General features: G+C 40.9%; 1 protein-coding gene across 1 annotated transcript; it reads right to left on the reverse strand.

Annotated features, from left to right (window-relative positions):
* Positions 1 to 10,077: 10,077 nt before the first annotated feature.
* arl8bb (ADP-ribosylation factor-like 8Bb) lies at positions 10,078 to 16,992 on the reverse strand. Its single transcript, XM_053439296.1, has 7 exons — positions 16,771 to 16,992; positions 14,617 to 14,697; positions 14,327 to 14,400; positions 13,977 to 14,070; positions 13,178 to 13,245; positions 12,829 to 12,899; positions 10,078 to 11,989 (listed from the first exon to the last, which is right to left on the reverse strand). The coding sequence occupies exons 1-7, from the start codon at positions 16,891 to 16,893 to the stop codon at positions 11,940 to 11,942; spliced, it is 561 nt and encodes a 186-aa protein (XP_053295271.1). The 5' UTR covers positions 16,894 to 16,992; the 3' UTR covers positions 10,078 to 11,939.
* Positions 16,993 to 18,340: the final 1,348 nt, after the last annotated feature.

Below are 18,340 nucleotides of genomic sequence, written 5' to 3' on the forward strand. Positions count from 1 at the left end.
GTGGCTGGACGAGGTGCCTGGGAACCTTGCTCTAAGAGGATGACAGCTCTATAAGTCAGACCCTGATAAAGCAGTCAGGAGTGACAATCTCTGGGCCCCAGCCAACGCAGCGTCCGTCCTGCTCAGATAAAGTCAGACAGCTCATCCATCAGTGCGGAGACGGAGAGCTGGACTCATGCTCTCCCGCCTCAATGGAGACAACTCAATGACCAGCCGCCGCAGGAATGCACCGAGCCTCTTGCTCTCAAGAGGCAGCGGTTGGAGTCACAAAGATGGTTGAGAACCCTCTCTGGAGGAATCGTGCATAACCATTTGGTGGGTTGCGTGACATGTAGCCGGTTAAGGTGTCTGTGGTTGAGGGGGTGGGGGTGGCAGTTGACAATGGCGGGTACACAACACTTTTCTTGCCGAGAAGACCACCACGGCTGCAGCCAGCAGACCAACACTAGAGACCCCTCATGCCACAATGAGAGAGCAATAAGCCATGGAAAACTGAAAATGTCACACAATACATTCCACACTTCATGACTGTGCAAAAGCACACAAAGACAGTGTCAAGGGGAAATGAAATACAAAACCAATCTCCGTTTAAAAAAGGATTTGTGAGTACAAGGCGTTACAAGATTTCAGACGGAACAGGAGATGTGATTTCACATAATAGCCACAGGAATGGGTGCATGGAAAACACCTCTTTTAAAAATAGGTAAGAACACGTACTGTAAATGTTATTATTCAGGACAAACTTCTTCACTGGAAAAGCCTCTTCACTGTACAGACAACCTCTCTCTTTCTCTCCGCTTGCTCTGTGCGTACCCACACAGCTTCATAACGCAGCCTCAAGCCAGGAACTTGTCGGGTATCCCTCCAAAGAAAATATAACCAATTTCACAAGGGCAAACAATAATTTCCCTCTTCTGTTTACTCAGAATTAGAATCGTGGAGTGGAGCAGGAGGTTGGTGATGGTTAAAAATGGTTTGATTCTGACAGAAGATTCTATTAATATTTTACAAGAGCTTGTATGTGCTGAATATATTCAAATAATGCAAGCCATATATTATATTTGCTTTTGAGCCAGTGAGGAAGCTTTCCAATAAATGATCTCATTATTAACCTCAGTGGAGATGTTTCCGATTTATTCTGAGTTATGGAGGGCTTTCCTTCTTTTGAACTGGCATCTGGTTTTGTGTTAGGTTGCTGTGGAAAAAAGATACATTAAACAGATTTTGTATAATTAATATGTTGAAAAAAAATTCTAGAAGGTATATGCTTTCTTGCAGAAAGCTATAGCAGATCAGTACCACTGCTGAATCTGTGACAGCCACAGATTCTAAGCTAATGAAGTAAATAAGGGCACCTACCTTGATCTGGAGTCCGAAGCAAAAGAACATGTTGCAATGTGCAATGGGGTTGGACTTTTGGACCAATTGCAGGACATTGTTAAAAATAGAAGAAAAGAAGTGGAAGCGACTCGCAGGTTAGCTTGTAGTCTTCGACTCAGACGATATAATGTTTAAATGATGAGGACATTCAGCCAGGTAGGTAATGGCGCCAGTATGTCATATTAAAGTCTTTAGTGTCATAACTAACTGAGTTAAATGTTTACAATCTAACAAAGACATTGGTCCGAACTTTAATGTGTGATAAGCCCCCGAGTTACCTGTAGCAGTTGGTGTAATATAGGCTTTGCATAAATACACAAAGAAGACACAGACATTAAGAGGAAACAGTCAACTTGGCTCTGTCCAAAGGTACAACTCAACAAGTTAGATGTCGTTTTTAAACCATAAAAACATTGGAGTTAAAAGCAACACATTTGGTGGAGTTATGATGTGGTGACAATAAGAACTATTTCTCATCCAGGTGCACTGGCTTCTTTCCTCCCTAATAATAGCACACATTTTCTACACTTCCTTTTTCTGCATGGGACTGGAAATGGGATTTAATTTGTTAATTGTTAGATTTTGAGGTGGAAGTCAGTAGATGTTATTGTCTTTGGACTGAGCTGTGCTAGCGGTGGCACTGTTTGCAGCTTTTAATGCCTAGTTATTGCAACTACATACTTAAGCGTTATTCGAAACTTAACTGCTTCTCAGCAAGAGTGTGAACAAGTTGATTTTGTAAAATGTCAAACTGCACTTTTAGCTATAAAATCAGAAGCTGCAGCACAATATGTCGATGTGTCCGTTTTCACTTATGTCTTGACTTCCCTGTTAGAGCTGACAGTGACTCGGAGCTGTGCTCCACCAGAAATAGCAACTTGTCCTCATGTCAGTGTCAGATGTGAACAGCAAGGAAACAGCATTCCTGTAAAACAATAGCAAGCATTCCAGTCCTGCTTCATCATGACCCTCTGCCCAAAGACATGCATACGCTGCGCTCAAACGTAGCGCTGTACGAAAGCTTTAATCATGCTCTCAGAAATGCTTTTAACTTGGCAGCAGGGTGAGTGCGAAGGACATGCTAACTACGTCAAAGAATGTGATTCTTTTCTTCGGCTGCGATTGCCATGCCTCATCTCCTCCCCTGTGTATCCAAACACTTTCCCTCATCAGATCGTGTTCGAACGCTTCTTTAATTAGACCACAACACACAGAGGTGGTTGGTTAGGCGATCCCTCGCACAGAAACATGGCAACGGAATTAATGACTGGAACGTTTGCTTTGGAAAAGTCTCAACGACAACACGCTAAAGCAAAACTGCCACTTGGAAACCACTGCAGGCGGGTGAAATTAAAACGGACAAATCCATTACACTCACGCACAGAGAATACATTGTGGAAAACCTGAACGTGTTGTAGGAGGGAAAAAGGACGTCATAGTGAAATTTAGTACTGAGTATGTATAAGTAAGCCTTACTGTCTCAGAGCCCCACTTTCCTGTAGTTCTCTCTGCAGGCCGCTTGTATTTGAAGTGTGTATATGCTCAGGCAGGTGGTCAAAAGTTGTCCAAGTGCTATTTTTCATATTGCTTTAACTGAGCAAGCTTTAGCTACAGATGTTTCTCATCAGCATAACCTCAGCCCCTCTTGCAGTTTATAATGGAGCGCAAACCCACAGGGGGAAACTGTTGCTTGTACAGTATGAGCAAGAGTAAATCATGTTGCTCAAGAGACAGTGTGTGGATATTTCCCCCAAGTAATAAAAAAACTACTGGGGAAAAGAAAGTCCAACAAACTTAGTGACAAGGATTAGGTCGGGAGAAGAGCAGCAGATCACAGCCGAAAATGACGTCACGCTCTGAAGGCCTCCTCGCAGATCACTTTTCATCTGGGGCCATGCTAACTCCATCATTGCTGCATATGTAATGTGATGTGAGTCATGGATGCATTTATATATATGATCGTCCTGTGTCTGCTCAGACCCTGGGAAAGTTGAAGGAGCACAGTGCACTGGCAGTGGATTGGCCTAAGATCGAGCTGGCCTCGTCTTGTCTGCCAAGGCCAGCTACCTGCAGACAAAAGGTTCTGCCGATATCAAAGGCGGGTTACCTGCTCTGGATCCAGATGTCGCCCGGTTTCCAGTTCATCTGGCCTCAGGGAACATCTGTCCCTCTATTTGAACTAAATCCAAAATCTCATCAAGGCCTTATTTAGAGGAGTGAATATGGTGAGAGTGATGCTCCACCCGTTCTCGGCTCAGAGGAAGACAAATGTAAAAATGTAATATTATCCATATGACTCAAAGTGTAAAACGAAACCTGCACCTGTAGGTTTGGCCGTGAAATACAAAATGAAACCTTGCACAATGGAAATGGCCTGCGTCTTTAGGGTGCTACACTGTTTGCACTACATTATTTTGTCCCTATTGTTGATTCATCACCCCCAACATTCCAGCCTGCAGTGCACCATTTGTCCTGTCAGCCTCCCTATTCACAACCCACAGGGTTTTCAGCCATTGACATCCTGAAGCCACGGTGACTGGGTGATAAAGGGACTCTCACGGCCCCTGTGAAGTCCCCTTAACACACTCATACCTGATGCTGCATGCAAACAAAGAGCAGCAGATTCCTCCAGCCTCCAGCCAGCGAAGCTGTGAGCGCACAGTGAGGACATCCTTTGTAGGGCTTTGGACAACATTTATCAGAAAAGACACATTTTAGTCACATGTTGTGTTTTCTTCTCTCTCTTTACAATTGTCTTGTGTAGTTTAAAGACCTCCCAGGATCCAGTATGTATGTTAATGAATAATGCAGTCTAATTACACAGAGTTTGAGACTCTAGTCGGGGGACAGGGCTGCAACAATAATCAAGTTACTTTGCACAATATAAAGAAACAAAAAATGGTGTGCATGGACAGAGTCTATTCCAGCATAGAGACTATTGGGAAAAAGCTAGGCAAGCTGGCTCTATCCCGAGGAAACAAAATCTACTTCCTCCAAAGGTGACTGATTAACACAATTGTTATTTAATCTATACAAAAACTTAAGTGTAAAAGCAGTTAAGGTTTTATGGGGACGTTATTGAATTGGCCAGGTGGAGTTTTAGAGGTTCTGGTAAACTAGTTGCCTCCAGGCTCTAGTTTTATATTTAACAGACAGATGTGGGCTGTGTTGGGCAGGAAGCCAATACCTAATAATATTAATTATGTAATAAAACTACAGTAACAATACAGTTTGAAAAAAACAAACTAATAACATTATCTAATCCTAGTAACACTGTTACCTTTGCTGCCTTTAAATCGAAGTTGTGAGTTTTTCGGAAGTAATAATATATAATAATAATAATCATCATCATGATCAACATAATAATCATGATCATACTCGTCTATATTTGTATGGAACTTTTCTTAAAAAAGTTACAAAAAGAGGGAAGAACATTCTTGAAATGTAATAAAGTTGATAAAAATGTGAATTGAGCTTGCCATTCCAGTTAAGTCGTGAGAACACCTTTACTAGGAAACAGCAAATTATGCTAATGCTAGCGTCAATGTAATACAGGAAATGCAAAGGTATAAAGATTGAGGGAAAAGATGAGGTCATCTATAGGGAATACAAAGATTTTACAAATACATTTCAGTAGAAAATCTCTGTACTGCTAAAATTGCCTTATATTATGAACTGGCAGATTACATGAGCACCACGGGGGGCGTTCATATAGACAGAAGACCGTGATGAATACAAGTTAGGTGGCACTCCTCCCAGGAGTTTGATGAAGTGTTGATATGTGTATTTTGTGTGCACACAGTGGTCAGAATGATGTATAATACCTTGGCAGCATAGACACACAATTGACCAAACCATAGCCAAAACATTTCAAAACTCCCAAGTTCAGTTATCCACAGCCGCTGCATTACTATTCGACACCACATACCAAGTACACTCCCTTGTTCAAAGAATTACACTCCCTACATCAACTTTTCATTAAATATACATAAATCCAACATGGTTTAATAAAGTGGACTACAGTGAATCGGCCTTAAAATGCAGACTGATAAATACTCAATCTATATGTAAATATGAGGTACATTGGAGAAAAAGAAAAAAAAATCTAAACGCAGGAAAAATGCATTAGCTGCCCTTTTTTGATCAGAGCCCCAGGAGCTGAAGTTCTGATTTTTAATGGAATCTGAGGAGGGGAGAGTTTCGGAGGCGAGGCGGCGAGGTGAGAGTATGAAAGCGTTCTCAGGGGAGCTGGCTATCCGAGGGAGGACGCAGGATAACAGAATGGACCTGAAAGATTACACTCACTGAGTGGAAATGGAATTATTGCATTTGGAGGTCTCAGCATCTTTTCTGTGCTCCCACAATCACAAAAAAAGAAGAGAAAGTCATGTTTTTTTCGCAACTTAACTTATTCGCAATAACTTTCCCTTTTGCCACACAAACACTGGTTTACTGGTGTGAAGTGAAACTAAATCAAATGCCAGAACATTCTCCTTTATTAGTGGTTAGATCAAGTACATTCTGTAGATTCATGCACAAAATCACTGAAAGATGAAAAACAGGATAATTTCTCTTAATCATTGGACAAATCCATTTATTCCAATCATGTAATCCCGCCTAGTGCTTTGCTAAATGTTCATATCGGTGAGGTAACCTGCTCAAACTGACAATGCTAACTTGATAATATTTAACATTTATGTTCAAATCTTAGTTTTTCCAAATACCATTTTCATGCAGATGACAAACTGACCAAGAGATAAACATGAATTGTTAATTAATTAATTAACCAATAAGACACTATTTGCTGACTGTTAATTATATTTTGAAAGTTAATTTAAAATTAAATATAGAAAGCATACTTGCACTAATAAATGTCTGTGAACTTTCAGGCTGAACCTGTGAATTTGTCTACGGAGCCTTGTTAAGCTGGGTTGGTCCAGAGTGTGTGTGCATGTAAGCATCTGTCTTTTACAGGGTGCAGAGCAGGAACGGATGGCAATGTGTGCCAGGCAGCTCCTTATGAATCACGGGACATTACACACACACATGCACACACACGCAGACACACACACACACTGATTAGCACAAAATTATGGTCCACACGAGGACCTGAATGAAGTGTTTGCAGATGCCTGTCATTGCCGGGCCTCTAATCCTGAGCCTGTAGTTTAACAACTTTGGAACAACTTATTTAGGTCTCATAAAACTGAGGCTTTAAGATCCCAGGACAAATTACCCCACAGTTAGCGTCACTAAAGACAGTGGACGGACTCTGATGTCACCTTCCCAGCCATGTGAACAAAGAGTGGCAAACAGCCACTCTTGAGCCAGTGTGAAACTATGTTTTTAATGTCTTGCAAATCTAGCGAGATAGAGAGGGCACATTACTCCGATTTGAGCTTCTCTGCATTGGCTTCCAGTACATTTTAGTATTGATTTTCATTTATTCTGGACTTGCAATTAAGTACTTTTGAGATTTTCTGACACATTATAAGCCCGGCTGCGACCTGAGGTCCTCAGCGAAGGCCCTGTTGATCCTGTTGCCAATCAGCAGGACCAATGATCACCTCGTTTTAACTCATTTGTAACATTTTGTATTTTTGTATTTGTGCTCTAATGCTATGTGATGCTCAAGTTGCCTTTGCTTCCTGTTGTTTGCTTTTATAACGGTTCAACTTTTCATTTTTAACAAGCACCTTGTTACTGTGTTTTAAATATGCTATATAATTCAAGTTTTTTTTGTTTTTGTTTATTATTAGTAGTAGTGGAATTGTTAATGTTAATGAATTGTTTTGTCCAATCAGAGAGAGGGGGGTTAACTTGACATCAATCTAAATAAACTTTATTTATTTTGTAATACATAGTTATGGAAAAACAGCCAAACTACATTGAGGAGAAAGTAACTCCTCTCATGCTTTATTTGATTTTATATCATTGCTCCATCATTGTAATTCTGATGAGCTGCAGATTTAATATCCTGCCGTTTCAAACCCTGATGCAGGTGCTGTAAATCAGACGTGAAATGACCTTCACCTTTACAGCCACATGTTCACAGCTTGCAGATTTACTGAGCTGCTTCGTGGGTGCACTGCAAATGCTGCATATCATTAAAGATTATGACTTAGACATCTAAATGCTGAGCTAATTTTTATAAAATATCTGCCTGAACCATCCATTCAGCCTTGATAGGGACAGGACAGTGGCTACACATAAAAAAGTACTTTTACTTTGTTATTTTTCATGTATCTGTACTAAACTAGATTCATTTTCAAGATACTTTTCACTTTTACTACACTATATATATCAACAAATACCTGCACTTCTACGTCACTAGGTTTTTTTTAAATATTAAGATAAATTAACAGGGTCTGGATCCAAACAGAGGGCAGGATACTTAAGACACAACCTGCAGCAGCAGCACCACTGGTGAAGAAGAAATACCTGAAATGGATTTGGAGGAGGCCAGAGTAAAGACTCATTAATGAATAAGCGTGAGTTTTCAGTAGCATCATCTGCAGCATTCTTCATTAATTCGAGTCTGTATTAGTTATTAATAAACCAGACTATAGACCTGGCACCGTAGTAGAGCATTGAATTGGGGAATAGGTTTCACCCAGCAGGTACTTTTATTCAGAATACTTTAAGTATATGTAAAAGCAAGTATTTCCTCTTAGTCAAGTAGAAAAATTAATATGGTACAGCAAATTTTACTTGGATACATGTTTGTCTATTTATCTGTAATTTGTCTCCACCACTGTCAGATAACTGTGCCCCATAAACTCAGATATGATGAGTTCACTTGTTACAGAGCCCAGACAACTGAGTGAAAGTAAATCTCAGGTTTCAAACTAAATGTCGAGGGCTGCAGACAGAGAAGTGAACCCATAGCAGTGACAGCAACTTCAATCTGGAACTGTTTCCGTGCATTAGAGTGGGAGGCAGTTTGCAGACAGGAAGCTGGATGGATGATGGCTCCAACGCAGAGATCCTGGATCGTAGTACTGAAAACAATCCATGCTGCTGTATAGATGTGATTCACTACGAACAGCAGTGTTGAATGTCATCATTTAAGACATCCATGTGTCTGGAGAGGATTTATTGAGCTCAAGGCCACAGCGGTGAAAGCTATGAGAGTTTGAATCATGACACGATTCAATTCACAGCAGCTCTTTTAACTATGGTGACATTTCTAAGACAGACCGAAGAGTTTGGACACTTGCACGCGTGGCCGGTGATGGATGCTAAACACTTGGATGGGTTACGTAATGAAAGCATCGGTAAAGGAGTGGAACTACATTAATAGTATGTCGCACCTATGGGTCGTCTCCATGACCTCCTAACCAACAATTAATCTCTTTACAACTGCAGTTGTAAAACACACACACACACACGTTTGTACGGCTGTCTAAATGAGGACACTCATTGAAATAATGCATTCCCTCGACCCTTACCCTAACCATCCAAACTTAATGCCTAGCCCTCACCCTTAAACTGACCTAAACCTAATTCGAACCTTAAAACCAAGTCTTAACCCCCAAACAGTCCCTTAAGGGGGTTCACAAAGTGAGGACAGGCCAAAAGGTCCACTTTCCCTAAATGTCCTCACTCCGTAGGTTGTAGACTTAAACCGGTCCTCACAAAGATAGCTGTACAAGAGCACACACACACATACAGAGTCCACAACAGTCTGTACAGACCCATGGAATTCATCAGGCAACACCTCGCTCTGTCCACACGTTTTAACCACCGCTCTGGCATACAATAAATGCCGGCAGCTGTTCATTAAATGCTGTGTTTAAGATATTAGATTAATTAAGGTGTTCCTGCTTTAACAGCACAGGCCCGCTCTCCGACAGCTCTGTGCAGCTCCAGCTGTGAGAACACACTTTGCTTTATAGCCCCCCGAGTTTGCCACATACTCCCCGCACTTGTTTTATCATTAGCACAGTTACACTTCTCTGAGTAACAGACTTGTTTTCTGCCAAGAAACACTTAAGAGGTGTTAATCATCTATAACGAGCTCTGTGAACAACAATAGATGCTTAATGGAAAATTCAGAACCCCATCTGTCCACAATGGAAGTTAGGTCTGTGCAATATGGAAATTACAACAAACAAGTGCATTGTGGGTGCAGGTGGGCTGCCGGCCATGGGATCTGCTGAATGAAGGTGTTATGAGGTTCTAAGTCAAGACCTGCAATGTATCCTGCTCATTTAGACATGGTTCAATTCTACATCTCTTTCAGACACGTACAAACACACAGAGTCGTGTTTCCATGACTTTAAAGGGCGTAACATTGACTTACATGGATTTCCCGGACATTTACTCTCACCTTAACCAGTTAATACCTTGAATCCTAACTCTAACCTTCACGATTTACGTTATGGTGAATGTATTTTATCCCCATAAGGAAGTCCTCATAGTGTGACTGTGCAAACATATTCAGGTCCCCACTACATTAGTGCCTGAAAAACACATTCACATCTACTCTACCCTAATCACAACAATCGCATGTATATATATATATTAGAAAACATATTCACAATTCACCAAAAGAAAGTAAATCTTGTGAGCTATCAGTCTCAAAATATTTTAAAGCTCGCTTTGACTATTATCCTTCCAAAGTCCTCTGCCGCCACCTAGTGGTGACAAGACATACTGAAAACTTACAAAGAAATGTGGAGACAGCGCTCGACATCCTTAAAAATAAAAACAATTTTATTAGCAATCACAGGAAGAGAATGCATAACATCTATAGGCGCATTTGTTGGAATAAAAATGCTAACTTCTTATTTACAAAGTCTGCAATTGAATGTGGATAGGTTCAGCACATGCACATACAAATTGCAAATAGGCTATATTATCATTATTATTACTACACAGGTAACAAAGCTTTCCCAAGATTACCCACACAGTCACCCAAGTATACAGCCCCTCACCGCTGCTGTGGTCCCAACAATGGACATCTAGGATTACGACGATCACAGACAGACATAACACAACATGTGTGATGACAGAGTGTGCGATGGATCTGTAGAACAAACATTACAGTGAAACACATAAGCCATGTAGGCCTACATATAGCATTGAAGCAGAAGGGATACCTCACCCCCATCTGGTGACACACAAAATTAACAGATCAAGATGCACTGGCCAAGCAAGGGGCAGATAAATGTAAAGTGGTCGAATCTGGGAGAAATCATTGTCTTGTCGCGGAAAGAAAGAAATGAAGAGTCAATCAGTATGTCGCTTTTAGAGGAGTGAAGCGTCGTCCTGGGACTGCGAAGACTTGTACAAAAAAGACATCAGGCTCCAGACGGGGGCGTGGCAAGGCATGGCGGATATCAAGCATCCAGCGCTTTGAACTGAAGGACTGTCCCGTCGTCGTCGTGACTAACACTGGCTTTCTGCTGTCCAACCCCAACGCAGTGGGGATTATGACACAGACACACACCCATACAGCTTTCAGACAATTTGAAAACAACCTGAGAAGTGCAAGCAAGAGTCAGCCCACATGTCGAGCTACATACAAGTCACAGGCTACAAGTGAAACAACAATTAAAAATCAACCACACAAAATGTAACATTTTTCTTATTTCATCGCACGTTCCCGTCGTCATTCCTCATTTTCCACTGTGGGTACAGTCGGGTCTATTCTCAGACATCATTATGTGTTTATATGATTAGAAAACATAAAATGAGATTGTCTAGAGGTGGTGTTAAGTGTAATCAAGGGATTACACTGTCTGTACCAAGTGTTTTGTTTTGTTTATGTATAAGTTAGAAGTTGCCTTGGGCCATAACTGTCTGATTGGGACACTCACTCAGTCAAAGGCACATAAACATCTGCTGATCTGTTATAAGATTTCTATCTCAGACACAACAACCACTCACAGTCTCACCTTCCACTGATCTTTATGTTGTGTGTAAACTTTGATTTAAGTCACTTATTAAAATGGATACTTCCATATGCCATGCCGGCTACATAACAGAGGGTTTATCAGGAATTGAAGGCATTACCACGGGAGACCATCGTCGTTTTGGCAATTAACTGTTTAGAAACTACAATCGCACAATGTCTCATTGTAAACACCTAATGTTGACAGGCAGCTAAACAGATGTTGGACTGTGGGATTGGAGGAGCTCCACTCGAGCTGTGGAAAAGTGCACAGCAACATCTTTACCTTCCTTTGTCGACGGAAACAGAAGCCATTCAGAAAAAAAGGAAATAGAAAGAAAAAGAAAGACAAACTCTGTGATGTGCAGACACAGAGCGTGGCCGTAATGATGCAATAAGGCATGATGGGTGTGGACAATCCACCTTCTAGCACAGTACAGAGACAACTTTTCAGGACTCCAGATAGTCGGGAGGGTTGGTAGTGCTGTACAGGGGGAGACACAGCTATGGTAGTGTACTGGGTGGTGCAGGCGGTGACAGTAGTGAGCGGAGAGAGAGCGAGAGAGCTGGATTACTTCACGGAGACAGTGGAGGGGATGACTGTCGAGGACCCGTGACTAGAGGGCTGAGGCCAGAGCTGCGACTGGGGACAGCGTCACTTTCAGCTTCTCCTGGACTTTGAGTGCTGGATGAGCCACTGCAGTGTGATATCTGCAGGCAGGAAAGACATTTAGGACATTTAGAGACTTCAGCAAGAACATAATATTAATTTGTAAAAATATCTTTTGGTTTCTTCCACCTTTATTTCTATTTAGAGGAGAGTGGACAGTGAAAGAGGAAGAGAAATGGAGAGAGAAGTGCAGCAAAGGGACAGGTCGGAATCGAACCCGCTGCCACTGCAGGACTCATACCTCTGTATGTGTGTGCATTTAACATTTATACCCATTAGGTCGACTGTTACCTCATCATGACAGGTTCAAATTCTACGGTAGTAATGTGACCTTTCCTTGTATCGTCAATGTTTTATGTCCATTGTTTGATTCATTGTCGTTAAGCTCTACAGGGTTTTAGTCCATATTGTCTTTTATGTTATTGTCATTATCTGTTTTAATGTAATCTATCTATTTTCATGTATTATTTATTGCTATTTTCCTCATTTATTTATATAAAAAAAAATGTACATTGTGTAGTATTAGCTGTTCAGTAAAGCATTTTGACTTACACCATCCTGTACGCAAGGTGCAACACAACAAGCATTAGACTGCCTGATTGGGACTTAATGTACAAAACACATCGTGACATTAACCAGCTGAACTCACAATCAATTGTCTCCTTACACTTTATGTCAGAGAGAAAAATTGTGAAACTGCTCCTTACATTTGATATGATCATGTGATCAATGTTCCAAGGTGAAACTCTGTATCACCGTGTGTCAACGTAAGGCAAACTAATTAAAACATCTTTAACTACAGAAACTCCTTATGTTTCCTAAAAAAAAAGCCTGAGTTACTGAAGTAAACTTGCTTAAAAAACCTTCACTCAGATTGTACCTATGTTGTCTTGCTCTTTGCAGGAGACAGAGTAGCAGCAGATCTCTCGGTCCTGAATGGCAGATAGGTTCCTGCAAAGTGGGAAACATAGAATTAAAATCAAAACTCTAGAGATAAGACACTTATTTTGAAGAGCATAAAATCCTTTCAGTCGTGGATGCTGGGGACATTACATGAGCTTCTCGTTCCAGAACCACCGGGAATAATGTCCCACACTTTGATATTGTGATACACATGATTAAATAAACTTATAGACAGAAAATAGCGCATGGAGGTTTTACACATGTTTCCTTTAGGTTATTACCCAAATCCTTATCCTGGTTTATCAATATGAGTACAAGTGTCTCACATTCTTTCAATGAGCTGCTTCTCATCAAATGCGTTGGGTAGGTCTCGTTTGTTGCCCAGAACTAGAACCTGGAAAATGAGAAAAAGGGAGAAAGAGCTCTTCAACATCCAGCACAGACAACGTACCAGAGTCATCACTAGGGTTAGTTACCGAACTCTGTACTATTCAAGGGGTACCGCCCGAAATACGTCGGTACATTTTTTTCGACGTCAGCTGAGTCTGTGAGTGAGAAAGTGAGATAGTGAGTAAAACATGACTACTATCGGCGGTTTTGAAATTTGATTGAGGCAGTCACCTCGAATTCTAGACGCACAAAAAACCTTAGTCTGACCTTTTTGTGATATATAGAGAGAGCACCAGTATCGGTTCAGTCTAACCATAGTCATCACTTACTGTGATAACACACACTAAAAATAATTATTTTCCCCCACAGGATTCACCCTTCACAGATTATTACTGTTAGGACAGATTTGAATGTCGGGGAGTGGTGTCAAGTCACAGCAGCTGGTCTCTTATCGATTCAGCACATGTAACCCTGTCAAGTCAATTATCATGTCGGCTTGGATATTGAAACCTAACTTTAAAATCCCATCTGGGCTTCAATTGACCACTGAGTAAAGTGTCATCAGGCCTGAGTCACTGTAAAGTCATCCAGCCAGAGTCACTGCATTAGTGGCACAGATTACTAAATATGAGTTTGTGCCAATAGTCACTAGATCAACCGAAATCAATGTGATCAACCACAAAGAGCCGGAAACATCACGAGTCCTAGGACCAATAGCAACAAGTAGTCTCTTACAGGAATTCCCTGTAGTTGTGGCTTTTCTAATAGGTTGTGCAGTTCATTTCTGGAAGCTTCTATCTTCTCTCGATCACCCGCGTCCACCATGTAACTGCAAGGAATAAAAATGATACTATTTAGAACAGACACATGTATTTCAAAAAGCCAAATGAAATACTTCGCTCGCGTGTTAACAGAAACCTAATATCTACAACTATGTATAAACACTGTTGTACGAGACAATACGGAAACAAGCCAAACATTAACAGGATGAATGTGCATGTTATTAGGCAGAGATTTAGTTGTTTCCAGTTCTGTCAGGTTCACTGCACAATGGCCATGTGCTACATGCCGCACCACAAACTTACACAATTGCGTTCACTCCCCTGCAGTAGCGCTCCCACATGCTTCTGAAGCGGGGCTGTCCACCTATGTCCCATATCTGGAGCAAAAAAAAAAGAGCACAGAGTCAATAGTGCAGTCATAAGCAGAACACCCAAAAAACATCAGTGCACCATTTTGTTCCTTTTACAAACTAATCATTGCACAATTACTGCAGCGGAGTGCAGAGTGTACAGCTCTCTGCAGGCACCGGTCCAGTTTGAAATTGATTTGTGTTGAGCAGGGAGAGCGTCCAGCTGCACACTGGCCAGCCTACCTTTATCGTCACGCTGCCCTTGGTGACCTTCCGCATGTTGAATCCAACTGTGGGGATCATGTCTTCGCTGAACTGGCCTGACTGCACAAGACAAACGTGAAGAGGAAATGTTACATGCTACATTGTTAGAACTAGAAATACAGCACTGATGCATGCCTCTGCCAATAAGTGCAGTTTCAGTCTAGAACGTTTTTTTCCAAAGGTCTGAGATTCCCTAAAGGCAGACTAGAAACAGCACATTCCAAAGGCCACTGTGAGGCTAGGGACCTTGAACTTTGACATTCGACCACAAAATTCGAAATCAGTTAATTTGCTAACAAAATAAACATTTGTAGCAAATTGTACCAAACTAGTTCCCTCAAGGTGTTCTTGCAATATGATGTTCACAAAAAAATTGGACAGACAACCTAAAGACTTAAGGCCTCCACCCACTAGCTGTCACACCAAATCAAAATCTGTTGACATGTATTAAGGTCAGTTGGGTTTCATCTCATTCAGGTCACATGAGATGTCTGGAGAATGTGAATCCCTTCTGTGCATCGGGGCCACAAGAAATTAAATCTGATCATGGGACAATATGAGCTACTCAAAGACTCTAGGTGCATTTTAAACACTTGCCGTTTCACTCTATGATTCATGCTGCTGAGATGATGCATCTATGCATCAGCTTCCACTCAGCAACTCTACAACCAGCAAGAGCTCTGACGAATCACCCGAGAAGTTTGAAGTGCAAAGATAACAGGTCTTTATCCTTAAGATGTGTCATCTATAGATATGCATAATTTCCAGTCTTATTAGTAAGGTCAACCATTTGAAAAACAAACTATGAAAAGATCAATCACTCTACAAAGCCTTGGTTGTGTGGCTTAGATGTGGCCTAGTTGAGCAGCCTTTCAGAGAGTGTGTGTGTGTGTGTGTGTGTGTGTGTGTGTGTGTGTGTGTAGGAGAAAGCAGCTTTATTCAAACCTCTCTGCAGATCACCTGATATGAACACAACACAGGGTGGGAAACACGGAGTATTATGACGAATCCAGGAAAGGGAGCGTCTACAGAACTGTGACCTAATACCTGGCCTCACCTTAATACACAGAGTGGACTGTCATGACAGACATAAACAACAGTGGACTAATTGGACCCTCACCCAGCCAAGATCGATCAGGACATTAAAACATCAACTAGATGCAGAAATATTGAAAGTTTTAACATCCAACCGGACAGACAGGGTTCCATAACTGTAGATCTATCAACAGACGGAGCATAAACAAGAGCCAGCAGCAAAACCTAACTCTGTTATATAGGCTTGACATACAATTAGATATAGTTCAAGATATCGATATATGCTAAACGAAGCTCTGCCACATAGGCTTGGTCGACAATAGGGTATAGAGATATATATATATATATATATGAATATGAGAGAGAGAGAGAGAGAGAGAGAGAGAGAGAGAGAGAGAGAGAGAGAAAACTCTCTGCTTTATGGTTTGAAATTCATTAAGATAAAGACATATATACTGAAAGGCAAAGCTAAACAAGACACAGATATATAGCTATAGAAAACTGAAAACTAAACTCTCCCATACAGGTTTGACATATAAGATAAATAGTTATAAATATATACATACAGATAGGCAAAATTACTCTGTTATATAGTTTTAACATACAATAAGATACAAATATATATATATATTTATATATATATATATATATAAATACATGTAAAGGCCAATCTAAACACTGCTTGACAAACAATAGATATAGATAAACATTGATATACATATAAAGAGGCTATACAGTGGCCCCAGGTGTCCCATGCTGCTAGATGACGTAAACACAACAGGTTGTTTACTAGATGTAGTTTGACACTATTTTTGCTGATGTTTACAACCACAGCCGCGTCACTTCACATGACTACTTTCATGTGCACGCGCACAGTCACGCCAGCAACTTCGTCATTGTAGCTTTAGCCCAACAACAGCTGGGCTAGCAGTGTTGCTAACACATCGTTATGTGATGTTAATGAAGCACCACAACGACCCAGGCCTTAGACACGTCCCTGACTCTTCGAACTAACTCTTTCGAATATGTAACACGTCCAAATACAGCCGCTTCCAGGTAGCAGCCCGGACCGACTCCGCCTGTCTGCTAGCTACTTACCGCAATCACGTTGACGAATGTGGTTTTCCCGGAGTACTGCAGTCCCACCAGCGTGAGCTCCATCTCCTCCTTCCAGAAGAGCGTCCTGAACCAGTCCAGGAGCCTGTTGATGAGCGCCAGCATGTTGGATGACACAGCGGAGGCTGCGGGGCTGCTGATGTGTGTCAGTTGTGTTATGAAGTGTCCTCACAGGAAGTGTCATGTGATCTGCTGATGCTGCTGCCTTCTTCTCTTCCCTGAGGGTTGGCACATGAGACACTGCACCGGCGTATTGCTGACCTCTACTGTTGATTCATGTGAACGACAGACAAGCATTTAAAGGTCCAGTGTGTACGATTCAGGTGAAAGGGATCTAGTGGCAGAAATTGAATATGAAATCATCCTAGTGATGTTGTCACTAGTGTACTGGTCATCTTCACTGTATGGATGTTGCTTTCTTTACCCTAGAATGGGTCCTTTATATTTCAATACTTTTATATTTACATTGGGAGCTGGTCCACTCTGCAGAGGCCGCCATGATTTTTTACAGTAGCCCAAACTGGACAAACTAAACACTTTTTGATTTTTTTGACAACTGAAGGCTACCACAGGTTCTGTTTCATGTTTGGAAGTGGAGGGGGATGTGAGGGGTATTCAGCTGCAAAAAGCAAACTTCACCACTAGATGTCACTAAATTCTACACAATGAACCTGTAAAATAGGATAGGAATTCTTGAACCAGCTTGCTCTAAAACTAAATATTGGAGTATAAAATATAAAGTGTAAATGCATTACAGTAAATCTTATAGAAATAAGGAGACTGTAAAATAATACTAAACTGTAGTGTCGGTAGAAACTAGTATTGATGATAATAGGAGTAAGAAATATTAAAGTAACATTGGACGAGAATAGTAATATTGCACATAAATAAATAAGAAATATTGCACATTTTTATTTACTTATTGTCTGATTACCAGTGTTCCTCCTTGGAGAAGGGGGATGATGCTTATATTTATAATATTCAACACAGCCCACGCTGTACCATATTCCTTCAGTCCCTTAATATCAGATCTGTTATCAACGTTGAGTAAAAATAGTTACTACAGTAGCTCCCGGGTCTCCACTTCAGCTGTCAGAGTCGCTTTTTACCTATTCACCTGTTAAAATGTTTTTTTTCTGCAATATTTAAAATTAAGAAATAATTTTCATTAGCATTTATATAATCTACACTAACAGTCTGATTGTTGTTTCTCTTTTATGTAAACTCTTGTTGCTGTATAGTTGTAAACTGTTTTAAAAAGTGCTATATCAATACAATTTTCATGCCCCGTAATTGTGTGAATAAACTAGAATGGGACACAATAGAGCACATACCTCCACAAAGGGCCAACGGTCAATAACCAAGATACCACGCCAGATTTTTTCCATGAATTATACCCGGAAAAGATTGTCAAATGTTTAAAAATGCCAAATCTCGCAAAGTTAAAGAAAGTGAAACAAACATTCCTTTATCTGCCCCGATCATTTAACGGGTTCTTCCCCGACCCAAACCTCCTACTTCCACCAAGTGCTATTTGTGTAATCGTAAAAAC

The sequence above is a fragment of the Pleuronectes platessa genome, chromosome 2 (genome assembly GCF_947347685.1).
Source record: "Pleuronectes platessa chromosome 2, fPlePla1.1, whole genome shotgun sequence".
NCBI lineage: Eukaryota > Metazoa > Chordata > Actinopteri > Pleuronectiformes > Pleuronectidae > Pleuronectes > Pleuronectes platessa.